This window comes from Protomyctophum bolini (assembly GCF_963924005.1).
Source record: "Protomyctophum bolini genome assembly, chromosome: 17".
Taxonomy (NCBI): domain Eukaryota; kingdom Metazoa; phylum Chordata; class Actinopteri; order Myctophiformes; family Myctophidae; genus Protomyctophum; species Protomyctophum bolini.
In genome coordinates this window covers 9,749,787-9,774,244 of record NC_137878.1, presented here as the reverse complement: position 1 = coordinate 9,774,244, position 24,458 = coordinate 9,749,787, and the positions used below count along the sequence as shown (strand labels likewise).

The 24,458-nt window shown below is 42.5% G+C and overlaps 4 protein-coding genes across 6 annotated transcripts in view; all 4 read right to left on the bottom strand.

Moving 5' to 3' along the window:
- LOC308332365 (serine/threonine-protein phosphatase 6 regulatory ankyrin repeat subunit A-like) overlaps positions 1 to 8,495 on the bottom strand; it is a 55,083-nt gene extending 46,588 nt beyond the window's left edge. The window contains exon 1 of the mRNA XM_080788231.1: positions 8,341 to 8,495. Coding sequence (XP_080644357.1) covers positions 8,341 to 8,367 — 27 coding nt within the window. The 5' untranslated portion in view covers positions 8,368 to 8,495. The remainder of the gene's footprint in view (positions 1 to 8,340) is intronic.
- A 1,984-nt stretch (positions 8,496 to 10,479) lies between these two features.
- On the bottom strand, positions 10,480 to 14,333 carry LOC308331962 (progranulin-like). Of its 2 annotated transcripts, none has more exons than XM_080787525.1 (5): positions 14,219 to 14,333; positions 12,842 to 13,000; positions 12,422 to 12,637; positions 11,298 to 11,435; positions 10,480 to 10,691 (listed from the first exon to the last, which is right to left on the bottom strand). In XM_080787525.1, the coding sequence occupies exons 2-5, from the start codon at positions 12,998 to 13,000 to the stop codon at positions 10,560 to 10,562; spliced, it is 645 nt and encodes a 214-aa protein (XP_080643651.1). In that variant the 5' UTR covers positions 14,219 to 14,333; the 3' UTR covers positions 10,480 to 10,559. The 2 variants fall into 2 exon arrangements, with proteins under 2 accessions (XP_080643651.1, XP_080643652.1); XM_080787526.1 differs by having other exon boundaries at positions 12,422 to 12,633.
- A 1,657-nt stretch (positions 14,334 to 15,990) lies between these two features.
- Positions 15,991 to 18,697, bottom strand: LOC308331964 (progranulin-like). 2 transcript variants are annotated; one of them, XM_080787528.1, is made up of 5 exons: positions 18,583 to 18,697; positions 18,137 to 18,280; positions 17,072 to 17,416; positions 16,797 to 16,959; positions 15,991 to 16,177 (listed from the first exon to the last, which is right to left on the bottom strand). In XM_080787528.1, the coding sequence occupies exons 2-4, from the start codon at positions 18,278 to 18,280 to the stop codon at positions 16,804 to 16,806; spliced, it is 645 nt and encodes a 214-aa protein (XP_080643654.1). In that variant the 5' UTR covers positions 18,583 to 18,697; the 3' UTR covers positions 15,991 to 16,177; positions 16,797 to 16,803. The 2 variants fall into 2 exon arrangements, with proteins under 2 accessions (XP_080643654.1, XP_080643653.1); XM_080787527.1 differs by having other exon boundaries at positions 15,991 to 16,171.
- Positions 18,698 to 22,175: 3,478 nt separating this feature from the next.
- On the bottom strand, positions 22,176 to 23,559 carry LOC308331587 (progranulin-like; the record flags this gene model as incomplete). The annotated part of the gene is made up of 3 exons (XM_080787071.1): positions 22,176 to 22,532; positions 23,033 to 23,176; positions 23,449 to 23,559. The coding sequence occupies 3 exons, from the start codon at positions 23,557 to 23,559 to the stop codon at positions 22,176 to 22,178; spliced, it is 612 nt and encodes a 203-aa protein (XP_080643197.1).
- Positions 23,560 to 24,458: the final 899 nt, after the last annotated feature.

Genomic DNA, 24,458 nt, shown 5'->3' with positions numbered 1-24,458 from the left:
CGGAGATTAAAATTGGGTGCATTTTGCATCCCAAGACGCAGTTTATAGTTAAGGAACGCACTACAACAACGACTCAAGACAGAATTGCAAACTTGCCATGGCTTGATAATCCACCCTATCTTAATGTATAGCAGCAACGTACCAGAGTTAAAGCAGTTATAATTTAGTGACATAGCAAACTGCAACAAACAAACAAACCGTTTGCCATCCTGACTATAAGGTCCAGCCCAAATGGAACAGGTAAAATTAAGCATTCAATCAAACTTTGCACTTCTCTACATGGCACTCTAAAAACATAACACTTGATTTAATATGCTTTAAAATGTCCATTACACTTGGCCTATAGCCCTATACCCATCATGATTCACCATACATGGTGGCTGCAATCTAGTTGGCTGAGTGGCCAGCTCAGCAGAATTGGGAAACAAATCTAAAATGTTCAACCATGATGTGCAAAAATATGGCTGTGCAAAAAAATCTATCAGGTTACTTACAACGGTGGTTCCCAAAGTGGGGTCTGGGGACCCCTAGGGGTCATTGAGGGAGTTCCAGGGGGTCCCCAGCTAAATGATAGCTTGGAACCAAATGGACCAGGTCCAACTCTGTGGTCTGTCTGTAACTCTGAGTGTACAAATGGAACCAAATGGACCCGAAATAGACTTTAACTGGTCCATGTGTACACTCCGAGTTAAAATAACCCAATATAAATTGGGGCCTCAGAGATAGAAATGCCATTAAATGGGGGCCCGTCCGTAGACTAATGCATGTCAAACTGCAGGTCCTTGCAATTAAACAGGGTTGAGAATCACTGCTAGAGCCGTATAAATCTTCTCTTATGGGGGGGTCCCCCGTCATATATTTTCAAATGGGGGTCCGCGGGCTAATTAGTGTCAATGTGGGGGTCCTTGACATGAACAAGTTTGAGGAACCACTGACTTACAATATTATATACCGCTGTAGCCGCTCTCCCGTTGAGGTCTAATCCAGGTCACCTGGAGTTACCCTTTTGACCCGAACATGTATCATGCTACACCGCCTGAGCTTGTAGATCTGTGAAGATGAATATCCTTCGGGACAATAAAGATTATTATTATTATTACTGAAAAATGTGGCGCAAATCTTTGAATATATATTCTTTCAAAGCGAACGTTTTTAACTCAAATCTTTGCTTCTGGGAGGGGGGGTCCCTGGAACAACATATTGGGGGTCGGCGGCCAATTACATATAATTTTTGGGGGTCCTTGACATGAAAATGTTTGAGAATGACTGACCATCGTTTTTTTCCACAAAAGTGTGAAGAAAACATTTGTAGAATCGGCCTCAGGTCTAAATGGGTTTTAAAAGGGTAGCTTTAGGGGGGGAAAAAATCACAAACGGAAGCCATTTCTTGTATGAACATTTTAAAATGCCGCTTTCTGACCCATTGAGACGATTCTACAAATGTCTTCTAACTCCTGACAGTTTTCTCATACACGTCAGTCGTTCTCATACATTTTCATGTCAAGGACCCCCAAAGATATATGTAATTGACTGCCGACCCCCCCCCCCCCTCCCCATCTGAAAATATGTTGTTCCGGGGACCCTCCGGAAGCAAAGATTTGAGTTAAAGACGCTCTGATATATATTCAAAGACTTGCACGGTCTACATTTTCATGTTTTCTCAAAAATAGCAGACCTACAAGTGAGGGCAGATCTACAAGCTCATAGCGTGGAACCGAGTGCCGCGCTATGAGCTTGTAGATCTGCCCTCACATCTATTTGAATGCACTAGATCTGAGTGGAGGTTGGATCGATGCAGCCGTCGAATGCAACGCAGTGAGCGGAGCACCTGTCATTGATTAATTTGATTTACGAAGCGAACGTTCCCTGCCGCGGATGCTGACGCAACACACAACGCTCGATGGCTCCGGAGAAGCTCAGCAGAAACTAGGCATGCCGACCAACAAACAAACAACCAACGGTAAACATTCCACTGAGAATGAAATTGACCTGGATGTATCATAATTGGTTGGCCGTCGGGAGGACACCTCGTAACTCTATTTTTTAGGTTTTTGATATATTTTTTTTGTCATAAATCAGTGCTATTGAACGCCTGTGTGTTGTTTCGAACATGTTGAACCAATAGAAAGTAGTAAAAAGTGCTTTAAGTTTGGACATAACCTCAACTCCATTGGACACTCAAAATGTCTGCTAAAGCAACTAACTCCACCACCTCAACCCCTCTCTCATGGACGTAATTGACAATATATAAAGTTACAACACCAACTGTGATGAGGCTGTATTGCTTTGTTTTCTTAATTTCCTGAACAAAATGTATATTTTTCATTTCCTGAAAAAGGAACATTTTGGAGTTATGAGGTTTCCTCCCGACAGCAGAGATATTTAACTGGATGCAGCTTAATTACATACGTATCTATTTTATGTTGACTATTAGTATACTATGCGAACAAGACAAGAAAAATAAACGATTTGGCAATATATTATGATCGTTTGGTTTTGCCATGTGCAGTGCATTTCATAAACGCTCATGTTTTTGTCAAATGAGGGAGGTACGTACTACGTAACATGTCTAAGGGTGCGTTCGGAAATGCGCACCGGGAATGTGGTCAGTTTGTTGAGTGTGGTGGGCGGTGACGTCACAGAGTGCGTTCAGTGTGCCTTTTTTACGAACTGTGACGCATTCACACCGGACAACCCCAGCTTCAGGGTAGGGTCGCTCAGTGCGGACACTCGGCACACCCGGTGCGCAGCGCACTGGATTTTCGAACGACAACGCACCGAGTGCAGTAGTGCACTGTATAAACGAGAGCACACCAGTGCGTTCAGGGCGCAATTCCGAACGCACCCTAAGTAACATACAGCACTCTAGCCATGGTTCACATGACGCTCGTACTTCACGAGCGTCATGGCGCGACTCAGGGCTGTTCTTTGGGACTACTACATTTCCTTAGCAAACGTGTACATAAACGCTCAGATTTCAAATATGAAAGTGCTCGCCTCAGGTGCCAATTAGCACATGCATTCCGTATTGTTAATTTTAAAAAATATATATCGGATCACCAGGTTCTCCGTTTGTTTTTTTTTTACACGCCCCTGTCGGCTGGGAGGTGTTATTGCACACTGGGTGCGTTCGATATATATATAGGCACACTGACTGCACTGTGCCAATACAAACTAATGGGTGAATGCAACGCAGAAATCCTTTTTATTGAACGCAGGCAGTGCTAATATCCAACCATCATTCCAATCATGTTTCAGGGCTAGCAGAACTCATGTGTCCTTACCACACACTGAGGGAGGGAGGGAGGGAGGGAGGGAGGGAGGGGACGACAGACAGACGAGTCATGCAGTACACACACACACACACACACACACACACACACACACACACACAGAGAGAGCTGTTTACAGGTTTGGCTTTCAGATACCAGGCTTGGACACTGCTGATGTGTGCACTATGGATGCATCTGACATTCCCCTGACACACCCACACACACACACACACACACACACACACACACACACACACACACCCACTCAGCATTACAGTGCACTCTGCCTGTCTGATCTTGTGCGTTCTTATCCAGTTAATATGTGGATGGGTGTGCAATCCGAGGCTGTTTTTCGTATACCATTACGAGACAAAATGCTGCTATTTGTCCCAAAGTGACTGCAAAAAAAGCTGCTATTTGTTTTATACCCTGAATAACATGTATACAACGATGCAATGTGACAAAATGCTGTACCACCCCCTCCAACTGTATATACTTTACCCATTTTCAACTGTTTTTATTGTATTTTGAGTTTTGACACTTGCTCTGGCAATGTATGTTTCCTCGTGCCAATAAAGCTCCTTTGAATTGAATCGCAATCCTTTTCTCTCTCTCCAGTCCACAGACCAGGTATTCTACAAACTAAGCTACAGCACGCCCTCTAGAGGCCAGATGGAGTACTATCTGTCCCCCACTGGCAGCAATAACTGCCAAGAGAGAGAAATTCTGTCCCATGATCAAGACTAACCCTGGCTCAACCAGCCTGCATCAGTGACAGTGTCCTGGCTATTTTTGGTCTCTTTCTTTGTCTGGTTCTCTGTCAGCAAGGCAAATGGAGAGAACAATAGAGAATGGAGAGGGGGGGGGATCTAATCTCAAACACCCTTTCCGTTGCCTGCCGCCTGGCCGGAAGAGTGGTCAGGCCAGGCCAGGCCAGGACAGGCCAGGCCAGGACAGGCCAGGACAGGCCAGGACAGGCCAGGACAGGCCAGGACAGGACAGGCCAGGCCAGGCCAGGCCAGGACAGGCCAGGCCAGGCCAGGCCAGGCCAGGACAGGACAGGCCAGGCCAGAGGCCTTGCACCATCACTGACCCAGTTTGGCTGAACTCTATCCCATTTAGACCTACAAATGTCTGTTTGTAGTAAGGTCTAACTCTAAATGGGTCTAAATTTCAGTGGTATTTACTGTCAGAATTATCTGTATTTGGCCGCAGACCCAAGCCGAGTTAAAAAACTGTTCACTGTGAAAGAATATATATTCAAAGATTTGCACACATTTTCACGATTTTTCAAAAATAGCACACATTTTTCAACGGCTAAAGTTGAAGATATAACGGCGACACGGACGCGTCCTCAGGTCTAAATGGGCTACACGGACAGTGTCTCCCCTGTCCACGTTTAGACCCAGTGTAACCCAAGGAGGAGAGGTCTGAGCGGCGTTCGCCGACAATGCCTCACTGTTTCCGCTTGTCCTCTTCTCTCTCGCGGTCCATCGGTTCAATTTACAATTTACAATTAAGGCATTTAGCAGACGCTCTTTATCCAGAGAAACTTAACGCGTGGGAACGTCATGGTGCCGAGAAAGAACACTACTACTAGTCAACAAAAACACGGTAATAGTCACGTAGGTATATAGACCCAGAGCCTATAGAGAGGGCCGAAGTCACTCTATGGCTCTGGGTAGGGCGCTATAGAGCAGAGACGACAGTGTGTAGTGCCGAAAAGATGCTATGTAGGAGGATGCCAGCCAGGTAAACCATGTCCGAAGCAAATCCATGCATCCCAAATAACATCGATTACTTCAGTGGTTCCCAAACGTTTTCATGTGAAAGACCCCCAAATTGACCGTGGACGGTGGACCCCACCCATTTGAAAAGATATGCCAGGGACCCCCATATTCTAGCAGTGATTCTCAACCACTTTAATTTCCAGGACGCCCAGGTTTGACCTGAATTAGGCTACGGTCCCCGGCCTATTTAATGGAATTTCTATCTCTGAGACCACCAATTTTAATTTAACTCAGAGAGTGTACAAATGGAACCAAATGGACCCGTCACATGCTGTGGTACTACGACCAAAACACCACTGCACGCAATAACTGGTGTGTGGGAGTGCGAGAGATGTCAAACCAGCAACCAGCTTTAGACCACACAGTGAGAAGCACCGACTAAAAAATGTCAAAGTAAGAGAGAGAGAGAGACAGACAGACATTTAGTTTTGACTTAATCAAACTATTGTCAATCTTTCCATTTCATTCCAGAGACATGACGAGTGTGCCAAGACAGAATTTGATTATGGTGAAATAATTTCCTTTATGTTGCGCAACTTGCGCTGCAAAACACAAAAACATTTCAATATTGTCAGGGGTTGTCGACTAGTAAGGTCTCAGAGGCACTTGCCCCTCGGGCAAGTACAGGTCATGTTCTAGTTGCCCAAAGGTCATGCCCACTTGCCGAAAAGTCAATTGTCCATTATAAAATTGAATTACCACCATTCAATTTAACTTTTTATTTTTACTTTCTGGGCTGTGCGCTAAAAAATGCCAAATACCTAGCTATGAATGACTATGAGTTCAAACTTGTCATTTTATATTTTTGAGGGGCGCACAAACACACAAACATTGTCCTAACACAAACATTAAATGTCATTGATAATGAATGGCCAGTTTTACGTCATTGTCCCAACACAAACATTGTCCTAACACAAACATTAAATGCATTTGACAATGAATGGCCAGCTTTGAGTTTTTGCGTAAACACAAACATTGAAGACGAAGGTGAGGACGCAAATTTCTAATTGGCCGGAATGACATTATGCATTATGATGTATGATGATAAGAGGAGCGCCCCTCACTTCACACGGGTGTGATTTTTAAGTATAGCAACAGTGAAAACAGCACATTATACGTATACAATGCTCTTATTTTACATGGGAGGCATACTTTGGTCCGACATATCATTGGTTCGGGAGAGGGTTGGGGTTAGGTTTAGGTGTGCTGCCCCGTGCTTGCGGTTAGGGTGAGGGTTTGGGGTAGGTACTAGGTAGTCGATCGGACCAATGGTATGTCGGACCAAAGTATAGGAAGCATTTTACATTCCACAGACCAGCAGACAGAGCGCTCTGGCCACGCTCAGGCCTTTAGACAGATATCTCGTGTTGTCATATTGGACAGTATAGCGTCCCTTCTCAAACAAGCACTTGCCCGGTCAGGCAACCTGAAAGCAAACTCCACCCGACCAGAAAGTTTTATTTACCAGGCTGGGCAGGTGGGCAACCCTGAATTGTGATGCAATATTGACATTTTCCAAATTAAAAATATAATGGCACATTGCCCAAGAACCATGAGACGCTAAATATATTTTGTAAGTGCAGAAAACGTGAGCCACAGTCCAGTCTACTCAAATGTCACACTGACAACAAGGCGTTGCTATGTCATTAAAACCCATTCAGGACGGGAACCCCTTTTGGTGTTTAAAGGATTACGTTATACTTTAGCTATTGAAAAATAGCAGATCTACAAGCTTGTAGCGCGGCACCGAGTGCTGCTATTTTTTCAAATATCTTGAAAATGTGGCGCAAATATTTGAATATATATATTCTTTCAGAGCAAACGTTTTTTTTTAACTCAAATATTTTCTTCTGGGGTTCTACTAGAACATCATATTTTGAGATGGGGGGGGGGGGGGGTTGTGTAATATGTTTTTGTATTTGAAGTTTGTTTGATTTACTCTCTTTTCTGTTTATTTTCCATTATTATTGGGCTCAGCCTGGGAGCTTGCCAGGCCAAGACGGTAATTCCAGACAGGCTTTCGTTCACTTCAGCAACAGGTGACTGTCCAAATCTCCTACTCAGAAAATGTTTGGCATGTGCTATAAGTTGCTGGCAGCCAAGGCAAAGTACAGCTTGAGCCACACTGTTACACAAGGCTAATCAATTTTTTTAGTTGGCCCCAAAAGTTTAACTAATTTTCTAATTTAAATGCATTATGGCAGTACATCATCTTTCTAATTGCACAACAAGAGTTCAAATTACTTAGGTGGAAAGTAACTAAGTACATGTACTTAAGTACTGTATTTAATTACACTTTTGAGGTATTTGTAGTTTGCTTGAGTATTTCCAAATACTTTTACTTCTACTCCACTACATCTCAGAGCCAAAATGTGTACTTTTACTCCACTACAATTATTAAAAAAACGTACTAATTACTTTTTGATTAGAAAACAAACATTAACCATTCCAACCCATATACATTTCAGCCATTTGAAAATAGCGGATCTACAAGCTCACATTATTGTGAGCGTGTAGATTTGTAGTACTTTAAGTATATTTTGATGCCGATACCGTATGTGTACTTTTACTTGAGTACATTTTAAATACGTCAAGGTCCGGAGTACATCTACATTGCAACATTTATACTTTTACTTAAGTAAAATATTTGAGTACTTTTTCCCACTCCTGTTTTTTTTATAACTACATGTCTACACCACCACACAAATATTACCATAATTTGGACTGCACAGGCTATAGCCTACTACTGTCAAGCCATAACATAAGGCATCACCACCAGTCACCACATAAACAATAGACTCCACAGACAACATAACAATAACAATCCATTAACAAGATCCATTAGTGAAGGCTATACATACCTAGCACTAGCAGTGGCACTACTGCCACTGAGTGGGTAAACCAATAACCACCACTAACTAACTTGACCAACAGAACAACAACATACAGTACACACAACATCTAGGTAGAGGGTTTTACGCGTATATGTGGCGTTAAAAAAGGGGTAAAATAGCATTCCCAGTTCTTCAATTGAAACAATCTAATAGATACGACGAACTAATCTTTACTAAAAAAACAGTTACTTGGTAGCATTCGGACTAGCCCTACTATAACAGAATACAACTGTTACTGAGCAACAGTGGGCTCCATACATACTACTCGCTAGTTTGCGTAGCAAGCGTTTTAGCTAGTCGGCTCAGCTAACACAGAGTGTGACACGCCGACTGAACTTTATACGTTAACTATTACGAGTGGTATCTCTCTCCAGTTGTAGTTACCTGGTCCCGGATCTTCAGGACCATCATATTCCGATCGTTCGTTCGTTGTTCCCCCGCGAGGTGAACAACAACACGGTCTGTCTGCCCCCCGCGTGTCTGAGCTCCTGTCCTGCTGACGGGAATGGGATGAACAGTGCTGTGCTGCCACTGTGCTGCGAGTCAGTCTTCAGTCAGACGGTCCAGAGGATTGAGAGGAGTCCTGAGCCCCTGAGCACAGTGGAGCTGCCCTTCTTCCCTTCCTACTATAGCCGTGATGGCTATCATGTACTTACAGACATGGAGCACAGACACTCAGAGAGGCGGGGAGGATTTGTGCCGAACTTGTATTCTGTGCTATTTTGAAAAATAAATAAACATTTTAATTATTAAAAAAAAAAAAAAAAATCAAGAAGAAAGAAAAAAATCAGACCTGTCTGAACTGAGTGTGGTGCTTTACTGTAGCACTTAGCGTACTTGTACTGTACGTGTGTGTGTGTGTGTGTGTGTGTGTGTGTGTGTGTGTGTGTGTGTGTGTGCGTGCGTGTGCACGCGCGCGCGCAATAGACAGTGACACTTGGTGTTCCGTTCCATGCTCGGACCCAGTCCTGACTCCTGGGTCCGAGTAGTAAGGCTTGAGTAAGGCTGGGACCAAGGCTACAGGCAGCCAGGGACACACATTGAACAAACAAAACAAAAAAATCTATTATCATTTCTGTTAAAAATAAAACTCTGGAACTAGGAAGGGGGCGATGATCACCTGTTTAAGGGGGAAGATATAATTTCCTCTCCGTTGGGCCTTTTAAAAGATGTAAGAAGTGGTCTACATTTTTTGAGGGAGGGGGTTTAGGGCATTCCGCCTATGGTGCTGTAGTAAGGAGAATGTACCCATATTTGTTTTTAATCAATCAATCAATCAATCAATCAATTAATCAATCAAAAGCTGTTACAGGACTAATGGGGTAGGCCTACACTGGACCACAAGCACCCCTGTACGACAGCAGTAGACTTTTCCTTTCCTTTCTTTTCTTTTCTTTTCTTTTCTTTTCTTTTCTTTTCTACAGTATTTTAAATTAAACATAAATGGCTGCGTGTCAGGTTATTGGATTCGTTGCGCCATCCAGTGGGGAAAGAGTGCAAATGTGGGGTGGGAATTGTGTTGACCGTTGAGCTGTTCAGGGGAACAGTGTTCCCTTAATTACCACCACTTACCGTCGGACGGACGGACGGACACGGACGGGGTGCAAAACATAGGCTACACTCTTTCCATGCCTTCGGCCTGGTGGAGACAATAACCCCTATAGTTTGACACGGCACATGCTACTTGAAACATAATTACAATTAGAAATATTTGCCTTTATAGGTTTTTAATTGTGCCCCAACTTTCAACCACTGGATTTACCATGATCCAAAAATGTTCAATCCATCAATTTTTTGGGGCCAAATCTTAAATTGACTGGCCTATTGCCCTCCGACCCACTTTTTCTGTAATATATCTTATATTGCTTTGAGTGTTTGTTTTTTTGTGTTTTTGTAGCCCACTCTATGTCATGATGATGATGATGATGATGATGATGAATTGAGCACAAAGGATCACAATGGAAACAAGTGTGAGTTGTGAGTGACCCAAAAACACAAGAACAAACGCAAGTAAAGGCTCTCCACCAGGAGGATAGGAGAGTGTGTGATGTTTGGCAAATTAGTAGTGTGTAGTGTGTGCGTGCGTGCGTGCGTGCGTGCGTGCGTGCGTGCGTGTGTGTGTGTGTGTGTGTGTGTGTGTGTGTGTGAGACGCAACTTGGCCTGTTGTAGCGCCACAATGAGGCTGATTTTAAAACTGTCGGCTTGGGATATCCGTGGATATGCACGGCTTGGGATATCCGTGGATATGCAAACTGTTTGTGGTGTCCGCACTCTTCACAGTGAATGCCCTGCGTTCTACAATTACGCGCAACATGCCTGCCTGTATACCAGACATATACAAAACACCAGCCTTGTTTCCTCAGTGTTTCTCTTCTTCAACAGTCAGTTATAGTGGGTCATATATCCCTGTTAAATTCTCTTTGACCAATGAAACATGTTGCCACCGGCACCCGCACTACTTTTATCACATTCAGTTTCAGTCATATTCCAGTACAGTAATTATCCACAGTATAGCCTAGACATAACATTTACATTTTTATTGGAGGAACAGAAAAATATATATTCATGACAATGTCAGCATAAAAGTATTAATGAGACGTTCTCAGTTTTGCTGTGCGTCTTCCTTCGGTCCCGAGGAGCTCTGAGAGTACCACCCCTTCCTACAGTTCAAGCTGGTTGCATCGCAGGTGTACCCATACTGGCAGCAGTGCCCACCATCTGCGCAGCACATCGCCTGGAAATTGACACAGTTCCTCATTCAGTCATATGTACGTACATGTACCACATTATGAATAGGCTAATGCATGTTGAATGCCATCTCTATTGGAGGAAGGCATAAGCCAATAGGCCAATAATGTCCCATCATGACACGCCCCGGAAATATCATTGCTGATACTGTACATCACGTGGTCTGACTGAAAACATTCTGGCCTTGATTCTTCCGCACCCAAGTAGGCTATACACTTCATTCAACTGTAGGCTATTCAATGCTTTCCCATTGCAGCGATGAGCAATCCGTATATCCAAGTACACTTCAATCGGTCCCGAGACTAGACCTCTATTGTGGTCCCGGGAACGGTTGGGTGATTTTCAAATGGCCGAAATGTATATGGGGTTGAAGTGGTTAATGTATGTTTTCTAATCAAAATGAAAATCTACTATAGTAACTAACGTTTTCAAAAAATTCTAGTGGAGTAAAAGTTAAAAAAAAAACGTTGGCTCTGAGACGTAGTGGAGTAGAAGTAAAAAAAAAAAAAAGGTCCAGTACTTAAGTAAATGCACTATAGTTACTTTCCACCATACTGCCCATCAGCGGAGCCCAGAACCATTGGAGTCTTACCAGTGGGTAGGGACAGCAGACCCATTGGCCCGTAGGTGAGTTGCAGCATGTGTTCCCTGCGGGGCAGTAGAAGCTGTTGTCACAGCGTATGACTCCGAGCTCAAGGGCACTGGACTTTGTTAGAGCTGTCAAAGGTTTCTGCGAAATAGACATTGTTATCGTATATCAGTGTAATATATGCTGCTGTCTTTGGTTTGGCCACAAAGTTACAGTATATGAGCACATGTACGTGCATCCAAATGTACAAACACTGCACTTAATTCTATCTATGCCGCTGCATTGTCTGTAAGGAAGCCAAACGAAAATAAGTTTTACTTTTATGTACCATGTACACAAGATGTAACAATAAAGTCCAACCTTGAACCTTGATGTTTGGATACTATCAGGTTTTTTTGTTGTTTTCAAATTATACAAAAACTCATTTGCAACGCATTTGCCCTACCATGTCTGTTTTTAATAATAACAAATAACAAATAATAGTAGGTGAAATGTCTGTGAGATTATCAGCCATCAAGTAAGAACAACCCAGTTTGTAGAAGTGGAGTGATTTTGGCACCTGTATTGATTATATAGGCCTACAATAAAACCATCAGTGTTAATTTACCCATTTGTAACTCACAGTGTAGGAAATTGACTCCTACACCGTCTGCAGTTCCCCACTGAACTGTGCACTGAAAAGCAGTGTTTATATGCGAACTCTACAAATATAGAAAATATAGGTGTATTTCCTGAGTAGGCTATATGAGTCCATTCAAAAGGGGAAGTAGACCAGTCATGAAACCCAATTTATACTTTGAAGTATGACGGTGTCGCTTCACTAACTAATCAAACGCAGCACGCGGAGTCAGTTCAGTCAGTCAACCTCAAGGGAGGTTCTTGCCATGCTCAAAGGCCCATGCTATGCTCAAGGGGTTAACATGCTGCATTACTATGTGGGAGTATACGTGTGTACAAGTCTCACACGTCATTTGCCGATGCGGCAGTCAGCTGACTAATTGGGCAGGCTACTTAAGCTCACTAGACTCCATGCTCTTCCTGCCTTCCTCTGCTCATGGTTCCCGGTTGTATGTGATGACAGATCACTGGTTTTCACTTGAAGTATATAGGATTGCACTATATTATACCGAGCTCTCCTCCTCCACCTCTGCAGGCCGGCGTTGCACCAGGTTGCTGTCAGGTCCCTGCAGGTGTTGAAGTGCAGCGACGGCGGGGAGGGCAGCCACCTTCTTCAGCATCGGTGCACTCACCCACGGCTGAGCGACTCTCTCACACGACTGAGCGGTGATGTCGCAGCGGAAACCTGATGGACAGCAGTGGGCCTTGTCGGAGCAACACACTGCCTTATACGGGGACGGACATGCGAGCACACACACACACACACACACACACACACACACACACACACACACACACACACACACACACACACACACACACACACACACACACACACACACACACACACACACACAGTTACATTTTTCATTGCCTGAATGAATATATCATGCGTTTTATGGTTGTTGTTGTGACAAGCCTTGACTCACATTTGGGTAATGGCAACATTCGTATCCATGCTCGGTCGCACAACACGTGGCGTGATTGACGGCGCATTGCTTCCCGTCAGGACATGTGACAGAGCAGGACACCAAACCCCACCCTGCTGCACCCAGAAGCACCAAGCTGCAGATGAGCCTCCTCCACATCTAGACAGAGTATGTGTTGTTGAGTAATTATACAGATGCTAGGGCAAAGTTTGTATAATTCTCAAACTCAAATCTTTGCTTCTGAGGAGGTCCCTGGAACAACCTATTTTCAGATAGGGGTCAATTACATTATAATTGTTGGGGTCCTTGACGTGAAATAGTTTGAAAACCACTGTTATAGAAACAGGTTTTTCAGAAAACTGTGATTATTTAGAAGAGATTTTGTGGAATCTGGTCTTGCAGTCCTAAATGTATACAAAAGATTCACGAGAAGAAGAAGAAACAGAGGGGATAGCCGCCATTATACAACAACAAAGAAGACTCGTCATAGGCTACTTTTACTCTCAATTCTATCTTCCAGCTCTGTTTACTAAGAGCTGGACACTGAGTGCAGCTAGTCCTATTTGTAGCCTCCCACACCTGTGTGCAGTGAGCAAGCTGCCAGCCACTCAGCCTTGATTGCTGGATTGGCAGTGAGTCTCCATGGGCCCCATGGGGGTCCCCATGCAGCTAAATGATAGTTTGGAATCCAATTTGGACCCATGATGGAACCAAATGGACCCGTTAGTACACTTCAGAGTTAAATTTACAACGATTTTACAATATAAATTGGGAGTCTGCAGAGATATAAATAGATTAAATACCATTAAATGGGGGTCCGTAGACTAATGCATGTGAAACAGGGTGTCCTTGAAATTAAGCGGGTTGAGAATCACTGCTAGAGCCGTAAAAATATTCTCTTATGAGGGTCCCTGGCATATGTCTTTTAAATGGGGGGTCCTTGGGCTAATAAAGTGTCAATTTGGGGGTCCGTGACATGGGAACCACTGTCATACATGATATAGGAGAAACTGAAATTGGACGTGAGGACACAAATAAGTGAACAGACAAAATTGGAACTGGTACCAATAAACATATATTAAAAAAAAAAAAATTGGAACTGGAATACTATAAAAACTCAAGCTAGTGAATGGGTATATATTCTCTCCTGATTGGTTGAAATTGGCAACCCAAAATGAAAAAGTATTTAATATGTATATTAAAGAGCTGGAGAGACATGGAGGCTGACCTTACTGAACAAACACTGTAGAAATAATCATCGGTAAATAGAGCTTTAACCTTTCAACAAAAAACTGTAGACACAAAATCCATTACTTAGTTAGTTAACTTAATAACAAGTCTACAGTGAGTCAATGTGTCATTCATTTCATGCCTTACCTTAATTGTGCCCGGTTGTTGGTTTGAGTTGGTTTAGCTGTCATAAAAGCACCAGCAAATTTGAAGTGTCCCATGTATCCGGCCAGCACTCCTTTTATACCGGAGGGGATTCCCTTTCGCTTTTCAGAAAACAGAAGTAAAACGTTGTGTTCACTTTGTGAGAACATTCTGTTCATATACCCTGCAGAATACCTACACTGCATGTTCACACATCACAAGACATGATACGTTTTGATTCCTCCTGGGTCTATACTGCCTCTCTTATACATATAGCCTACTGTTTTATCACAATGTTATTAACACCTTTATTCAGAGGAACTCTGATAACACCGTTATCCAGATGGATAACGGTGATAATGTGGTGCAAATGTGGTGACTATAGGCTCAATACTTGAGCCTTGGTGCCTACAAGGCTACTGAGTAAAAGAACAGCCAGAGTACATTTCTTATATTTCTGCGTTATTTTGTTTTTTTGTGAGAAAATCGTCTAGTATTAAGAAATACTGTATAGATCACAGCTTCCTCATTTAAAGAATTATGAAACAACTTGTGACAAAGACACATGAGTTATTGTGAAATCTGTTCATTCCATTTGATGAAGCATTCAATTTAACAAGGCAACAGTGTTTTATTTAATGCCTTCATCAGTGTCACACTGATGAAGGCTGGATATAGCCGAAACGTTTGTTCGATATTTAACAAATGATGTTTCTGTTATACCAGTATAGGCTACATACGTACTTCATTGTTAGCAACGTCCTAATACACAGTGATTTCCTATAGGCCCTGCAGGAAGGCTATGCTAAAAACATTATTTTTTATTTACGCTAAAGAGGAGAGGCTGGTCTGATTTCCATGTGAGATTTAAAAACGAAAGTAGCATAGCCTTACTGCAGGGCAGAATCATAGAAGCAGTAAGGCTATGGACCAGAGCTAGGTCACACCATGCATGGCCTGCTGTCGCTGTCCATCGGCGGTGGTGCTGAATCCCCCAATTCCCCATTTGTGCCATATTTGGTGATGATTGGAGCAACTGTGTGCCTGTGGTCCCCCGGGGGCCCCTGACGTGGCCCCTGAAACCATTGGGTTTCATTTAACACTCTCAAGATTTAAGGATCCATTTGGTTATACCAACTTGCCATCATTTATCTGGGGACCAGCTAAATTAATTGAAAAGGGTGGACCCTATTGTAAACAAGTGTAATGCTTTATGGTGTTGTCCCACAGTTAAAAGTTTAGTTGTGCTTGAAATGTACTGTAATTCTGCAAACTGTTAGTAAATAAATACTTCAATCAATCAATCAAAACCACCTGGAACCCCCTCAAGGATCACTGGTTCACCACCTTATTTGCCTCTATGAAGGTGCCAACTATAGGCATTATAGGCTCAATACTTTCAGTAGACTACTGAGTAAAACAACACGGTATACGCTTATTTAGTTTTCTGCATTCATTCTTTTTTTTTTTTGGTGAGACATCCGTCAAGCATTAAAGGACGACTTCACCACTTTTCAACCTATCTTCATATAAATGGTCCTCAATAATGTTCATGATAAAATACCACCATTGAACCAATGAGGACCAATTATATGAAGATAGGCTGAAAAGTGGTGAAGTCGTCCTTTAGGTAAGATTAATGAAGAAATACTGTAGATCACAGACCACTATTAAAAAGTCCCATAGTCTCTCAAGCTTCCTCATTTAAAGAATTATGAAACAATAACTTGTGACAAAGACACATTATGAGGTATTGTGAAATCAGTTTATTTAAGTTGAAGAAGCAAATAGAAATGCTTGTCAGCCTGAAAACAAGTATTTGGTGCCTAATAGAGACCAAATGTGATACTGTAATATTCTCATTTTTTGGTTGTCTTGCATGATGACAAACCACCGTGGGACAGCATTGGGACACACAGCTGGTGCATGGACTGTCTTCAGAGTCACAGAAGAACACTAGATCTGAAATAAATGAATAAATACAGATCAGGGTTTAATATTCATTCCATAAAGCATCACACATGATGATGTTACAATATATTATGTACAACATGTCGGTTGCCAGCAACCCACCTAGAACTGTGGAGCAGTGGTTTTCAACTGATTGTGAACGAGGCACCACCACCCTGACTTAGAATCAACCTGGGGACCACTGTTGTTGGGTAGGGGATATGGGCTAAGATTGGTGGTTTTGTAACACTTGCTATGCATCCCATGTGTACCACTGTTTCTCAACCAATGGTCCACTGACTACTAATAATTTCCTAATAAAAATGACTCAACCAGACAATCCGGTGCACTTCTTCTATTCTAACTTTTCTGTTGAATTTTTAGGTCATTCAGTTCACTGTTCACTGTTCACTGCTTCACTGTTCACTGCATTGTTATTTTTTCTCCAAATCAACAAATCCTACATTTCTAAGCTCAGGGACCACATGCAATATACCTTCACCTGTTGAAAACCCCTGATCAAGTGTTTTAAGTTGAATACTTTAAACTTGCTTATCCTTGCTGTGAAAAGTCACAAACCTTAATTTAGGACAAAAGGCCCCATAACCACAGTGAAAATGTATGCTTATACCTCCTGTTCATTGGTTCTCCCACTTGGAGATGTCGTTGGCTGGGACGGAGGCCAGGGCCCGCCGTGGGGCAAAGGGGTAGCGCAAGCCCCGTTTCACACATGTGGTCTTGCCACAGTCATAGCCATAAGGACAGCAATGGCTGCCATCCAAACAGCATTTACTCTGAGAAGGACAACAAGAAGCAAAGTGGTCAGCTGATAGTTCACAAAAAGCGATGAATGACATTGACTTCCGTGGTTTAATGCTGTGCTCAATAAATCATAACTTAACGTACAGGGTTGTAGGGGCAACACCACCATTTGCCCAACTGTGTGAAGCAGCAGGTAAAGCCGTCATTACAGGACCACCTGCTGTCACACGGCATAGCTTCAGTCTTGGATGGTTGGACCGTCTCCTCGCGCAGGGTCATCTCCAGCTCCTGGCTGTGCTCGGGCCTGGTTTCAGAACCTCTCCCCAGTAGGTGAACCGTTTGGAGGGACTGAGAAGAACTTGGCTCCTGTGACTCCACCTTCTTCAGCATGGGAAAGCTGTCCTGTCCAAACCCTTCACACGTGACTGTGGCAGCGTTGCAGATCTTGCCATTAGGGCAGCAGTGGACCTTGTCAGCACAGCACACAGCCTGGGGAAAAATAAACAATAGGCAATAATACAAACATTATTGTGCATACAGGAAGACTCATTGCAATGACACATACTTGCTATTATTCACACATGGGCCATAATCAACTTTATTTATTCATGCTCCAGTTAAAAACAGACAACATAAAATACTACATACAAACAGGAACACCCCTATCGCATAAAAACAGCAGTTTTACAGTAAACATATACCAGTGCTTCCAAAAAGCAGACCGATACCTAGTTATACTGAGGCTGGGGTTACACAGCAGCATAATTATAGAGTTCTGAGACTCATTCAGTGTTTGTGCAATGATGCACTTGCAGCACCCAGGTCCACTGTCTGGGATGTAACATTTTGGGGTCTGAACCAAGGACCTCTTGCACCCCAAGCGACAAGTCCGTTGATTTAGTTTGCCACTTTTGCTTACCTTTTGTGTAGCAGCTCCATTCACACTCACAATGTAATTAAACACAGATTCACATCCGTTTTGTTTTACATTTATAAAGCACTTTCAATGTTGAAAGGTGTGGGAACATGTGGTGTAGTAACATTTCTAAATATACTTTCAGATTCCCTTTCAGATCCTCATTTTTCAAATAGCCTACATCTTCAAAACATGTGACATTCATTTCCTGTCTATTACAGCAAACAATTATTGTCCAGCTGACCAGCTGAGTGTAATTGTGATGCCCACTAGCGGTGCTGTTGTTGACTTACATTGGAATAAGGGCAACAGGCAAACTTCCCAGGAGTCTGGGACAGACAGCAGGTTTCGCTATCCGAGCAGCGACCTCCATCAGGGCAGATGTAACCCTGAGAAAATCCAGCTGCCATCAGCAACAGTGCAGCACACGTCCACATCTAATGAAGAGAATGGTAAAAAAAAACATTCAAAGATACATGCATTATTAATTACCGTTATCCTTCGTGCCAAACAGTCGGTCTATTCACCCTCTTAAGTATTTTCTGTTTATTAAAGAGCTGGAGAGACATGGAGACCGCTGTTACTCAACAAACACTATGGAATTGATCATCAGAATCAGGTTTAACTTATAAAGAATATAGCCAGACACAAAAAAACGAGGTAGTTATCAATGCCAACATTATTAGTTTTAAATAACATGTCTACAGTAACTCAAAGAGTCATTAATTTTGTGCCTTACCGTAATTGTGTCTGGTTGTTGGTTTGAGTTGGATTAGTTGTCATGAGTTAAGCACCAAATGTCCCATGTAACCTATTATATCACTCCTTTTTATACTGGAGGGTTTGCCCTTTCACTTTAAAAAAAACAGAAGTAAAACTTTGTGTTCATCTTGTGTGAGAAAATGTCCCCTATGGACGTGTGCAGAGAGCCTGTCCTCTTCCTCACACCCTCCCTCCCCTCTCCACCACGGACGGCTATGGTACCATGACCCTTGACCCCCACGATGCATGGTGGGAACTTTTGCAGACGTTAACTGGCCGAAGTGAACCGGAAGTGAACACTTTTAAACCTATCTTCATATAATTGGTCCTCAATAATCCAAGCTAATATAGAAACGGCAGGCTTTCTAATACTGATCTGTTGCAATGTGATAATGGCAGCCATCGTTCTCACGATAATAAATCTATATAATCTATATAAAAAAAATTAAACTGCCTACCTATGGTGTCACTTGGTGGACGGATTTCTGAACTGCCCACAGCCCTCCTATGAGACACTAGCCTTGGCACTATTTCATTTAGGGTATATGATCCTGTCGGGAGCGGATTACATCGTTACGTCATGTTGTAGTATTGTTTTGTAGTCGACAGGCTACAAAACAAGGCTGACAGGCTGCCTGTCGACTACAAAACAATACTACAACATGGCGTAACGATATCCTCCACTCCTGACAGGATCACACAGACTTTTGAAACAGAGACCTGCAGGCTTTCCTCTGAGGTGAACAAATGAGGACCAATTATATGATAGGTTGAAAAGTGGTGAAGTCGTCCTTTAGGTAAGATTAATGTAGAAATACTGTAGATCACAGACTACTATTAAAAAGTCCCATAGTCTCTCAAGCTTCCTCATTTAAAGAACTATGAAACAATAACTTGTGACAAAGACACATGATGAGGTATTGTGAAATCAGTGTATTTAAGTTGAATCAAATAGAAATGCTTGTCAGCCTGAAAACAAGTATTTGGTGCCTAATAGTCTAGACCAAATGTGATACTGTAATATTCCTAATAGAGACCAAATGTGATACTGTAATATTCACATTTTTTGGTTGTCTTGCATGATGACAAACCACCGTGGGACAGCATTGGGACACACAGCTGGTGCATGGACTGTCTTCAGAGTCACAGAAGAGCACTAGATCTGAAATAAATGAATAAATACAGATCAGGCTTTAATATTCATTCCATAGCATAAAGAATCACACATGATGATATTACAATTTACAGTATTATGTACATGTCGGTTGCCAGCAACCCACCTAGTACTGTGGTGTGGAGGAGTGGTTTTCAAATGATTGTGAACGAGGGACCACCACCACCCTGCCTTAGAATCAACCTGGGGACCACCACCCTGACTTAGAATCAACCTGGGGACCACCACCCTGCCTTAGAATCAACCTGGGGACCAAATAATTTCCTAATAATGACTCAACCAGACAATCCGGTGCACTTCTTCTATTCTAACTCCCTTTTTCTGTTGCATTTCTTGACCTCCAACTTAAGGACAGTCATAATAGGTCCCCAGGTCATTCAGTTCACTGTTCACAGGATTTTAGTTTTTTAATCAACAAATCCTACATTTCTAAGCTCAGGGACCACGTGCAATACCTTCACAGACCACCAGTGGTCCATGGACCACCTGTTGAAAACCCCCTGCTGTAGAGGATATAAGGATCAGAAGTGTTTTAAGTTGAATACTTTAAAACTTGCTTATCCTGGCTGTGAAAAGTCACAAACCTTAATTTATGACAAAAGGCTCCATAACCACAGTGAAAATGCGTGTCCTTTATGCTTACCTGTTCATACACTTGGTTCTCCCACTTGGAGATGTCGTTGGCTGGGACGGAGGCCAGGGCCCGCCGCGGGGCAAAGGGGTAGCGCAAGCCCTGTTTCACACATGTGGTCTTGCCACAGTCATAGCCATAAGGACAGCAACGGCTGCCATCCAAACAGCATTTACTCTGAGAAGGACAACAAGAAGCAAAGTGGTCAGCTGATAGTTCACAAAAACCTAATATTCATGCAGTTATAAAACCCCCTTCTTTGTTCCCCAACACGTACATATGTTTTTTTTTTTTACCTTTATGATGATTTGAATTTTGTCGTTATTTTTCACATCATGATTATGAATTGAATACCCAGGACCTGGATGGAAGGACTTTTTTTCAGTAATCCCTTTTGGACGTGTGTTTGACTGTACCCTGTACTGATGACATTTCTGTTTGACTGCACCCTGTACTGATGACATTTCTGTTTGACTGTACCCTGTACTGATGACATTTCTGTTTGACTGCACCCTGTACTGATGACATTTCTGTTTGACTGTACCCTGTACTGATTACATTTCTGTTTGACTGCACCCTGTACTGATGACATTTCTGCCAATAAAGTAATCAATCAATCAAGTTGAAAATAAATCGCACTCATTAAATAATTAAATATTTAGCTAATGATTTTTCTGTTCCATCAATACGGACAGTAGTAGCAGCCTAGTATACATCCTATTGTTTGCAACTTTATACAATACAGAATACACATACAATTGCAACAATAACAATTATAAATCATACTAAAATTCAGCGAATGTCTGAATGTCCCTGACAGCGCTTTATCTCAACATTGGCTGGCCCAATCACTCCCACTTTTCACACAGGCATGGACCATAATTATATGGAGGTCTTAATGGAGCCCCTTTTCCAATTTGACACATTAATGATTTATAATGAATTTATTAGTGGATTAAAAAATGCAAAAATGGGTATTGTACTGTCAATATGACATGAATATGAATGCAAAGTAGCGGTTCATGTGTGGACAGGCTACCTGTCGCCGTTGTGCATGGTGAGATGTGTGCAAACCGTGTAGTTTATCAGGAGAAGAATACCAAAGGATGCAAGATTTATTAGTGAATTAAAAACGCACCGGGCGCAGTACCCCCCCACGGCCACAAGAGGGGGGCAAATATCTCACAACGGGTAAGGGCTAGTGGGAAAGAATAAATAAATAAATAATATAATATAGAATGTTAGCAAACTTCTTAATAGACAATGATTTGCTTAGATTGAATACAAATGGTTTTGGTTTCTTATTGGGCGCGGCAGTAGCTCAGTAGAGTAGCCGGATGGGAGCTGTGCCTGTGATGTTCCCAGTTCCATTTCAACCAGTTTAATTTCAAGTTTGACATGCATTAGTCTACGGGCCCCCATTTAATAGCATTTCTATCTCTGGGACCCCCAATTTATATTGTAAAATCAATGCTAATTTAACTGAGAGTTACGGACCCATAAGGGTCCATTTGGTTACAAATTATCATCTAGCTATGGGTCCCCCCTGGAACTCCCTCAAGTACCCCATGGGGGTCCCCGGACCCCACTTTGGGAACCACTGTCCTCCGCCATCGGTGTGTGAATGGGTGAATGTAGTGCACAATTTATCTAAAGCGCTATATAAATGCACCTTTCCATTCACCATTTAGCCTCTATAACAAAATAGTACATATTAGTGATGAATGACTTTTGTGGTTTAATGCTGTGCTCAATAAATCACAACTTAACGTACAGGGTTGTAGGGGCAACACCACCATTTGCCCAACTGTGTGAAGCAGCAGGTAAAGCCGTCATTACAGGACCACCTGCTGTCACACGGCATAGCTTCAGTCTTGGATGGTTGGACCGTCTCCTCGCGCAGGGTCATCTCCAGCTCCTGGCTGTGCTCGGGCCTGGTTTCAGAACCTCTCCCCAGTAGGTGAACCGTTTGGAGGGACTGAGAAGAACTTGGCTCCTGTGACTCCACCTTCTTCAGCATTGGAAAGCTGTCCTGTCCACCAAACCCTTCACACGTGACTGTGGCAGCGTTGCAGATCTTGCCATTAGGGCAGCAGTGGACCTTGTCAGCACAGCACACAGCCTGGGGGAAAATAAACAAACAGTTGCGCATACAGGAAAATATTCACACATATGGGCCATAACGCTTTTCATTAAAGGACCACTAGAAACTGCAGGCTTTCTAGTCCTGAAAAGTTACAATGCAAATTGGAAGCCATCTTTGTGAGCTTGTAGATTGGCTATTTTCAAAAATGATTTTCAAAACAGTAAAAAAGGCAAAGTAGTTTAGGGATAATGGGTTTAGCATGGACGAAAATAGTCTATTTTACGCCTTGATGTACGATGATAAGAGCGGCCCTCACTTCACACAGGTGTGATTTTTAGTAGTAATAGCCTACAACGTAGGCTAGTAATAGCCTACAATGTAGTAATTGGTAATAGCCTACAATGTAGGCTATTACTGGAAAATAATCGAATGCCACATGTTTTGAAAATGTAGGCCCTACATTTTCAAAACATGTGGCATTCGATTATTTTCCAGCTATTTGTCTTATTTTGGTGCACATTCTGTTGTTGACTTACATTGGAATAAGAGCAACAGGCAAACCCAGGAGTCTTGTTGGATGCACAGCAGGTTTGGGTATTCGAGCAGCGACTTCCATCAGGGCAGATGTAACCCTGAGAAAATCCAGCTGCCATCAGCAACAGTGCAGCACACGTCCACATCTAAAGAGAATAAAACAAACTAAGATATGCATTATCAATGACCATTATCCTTCCTGCCAAACAGTAGGCCTGGCCCAATACACATCCTCTTCATTTTTGACAATTCTCACAAATGAGTAGCCTACAGCACTACACATTAAACGGCACTGGAGTTTTCACACTGGCGATCGGTTACATGATTTTCATTTACACAGAAAAATAATTATTCTGTACGTGTTGAACCACGTGATTTATTATTTTAGCTACAGGTAATTGTATGATGAAACGTTTACGTTGGGGCCAGGGCTCAGAGGCCCTTGGCTCTCGGGGGCCCTTTGGGGAAACTGGACCACAGTTCTGGGTTTGAGACCCTGGCAAGGGCTCCTGGTCATGAGGGCCTTCATTGGCCGTTGATCGTGTTAAATTTAGCTCAAAAAGACAAAGTTTAAAAAGAAACAAAAACAGAACATTTCGCACGCTAAACATCATTGGCTCGTGGGGGTTAATCCGTCCTCCCGATTGTAATTACAGCCGCAGAGAACAACCTTTGGATTTTCTTGGCAGAATTTGTACTTACCTTGTATGGCTGTGTACGGTGTCCGTGTGCATAGGTGTTCTCAGATGTCTGGATGAGTACAAAGCAGTCAGTCTCCACCAAAGGCAACCGAATTATATAGAGCTACAAAGCCTGATCCCACCCCATCCAGCATGAACCAGGACCGTATGAGGTAGCCTACAGTTGTAAATAGTTTATTTACCACTGTATAACTAACCGGTAATCGCCTCGATTTATTTCTAGTTCCTTTATTTGAATTGAGAGGGCATACTACACTACCTGTTTTTTACAACTGTATAACTTAATGCAAATAAATCACCTTGATTTATTTATATATAAATTACAGTAAATGTCTAGATGAAGTGAACTTCTGTGGGCCCCGTAGAAAAGCGCATGCACACCTAGGTAGGCTACCATGTTCACGGACAGCTGGAACACAGCACAGTGCAGCACTGGACAATTATATTTTTATTTCAAATGATGACATTTAAGACCATTTTAAAGCCGTGGGACGAGAAAACTTAACAGGTTTGTTTTAGTTTGCGTTTAAACTTCTTTAAATCAAAACCCGAGAGAATGGAATTTAAGAATGAAAATACCATTAAACAAAGTCTAAAATGAATTACAGCATTCCGTATGAATCTGTGGAACTAGAGGGGAACATTCCAGTTATCAATGTAATGGAGTTGTGGTGGTACCAATTGCTGTTTAACTTGTCTAGAACAGTGGTTTTCAACCCATTTCATA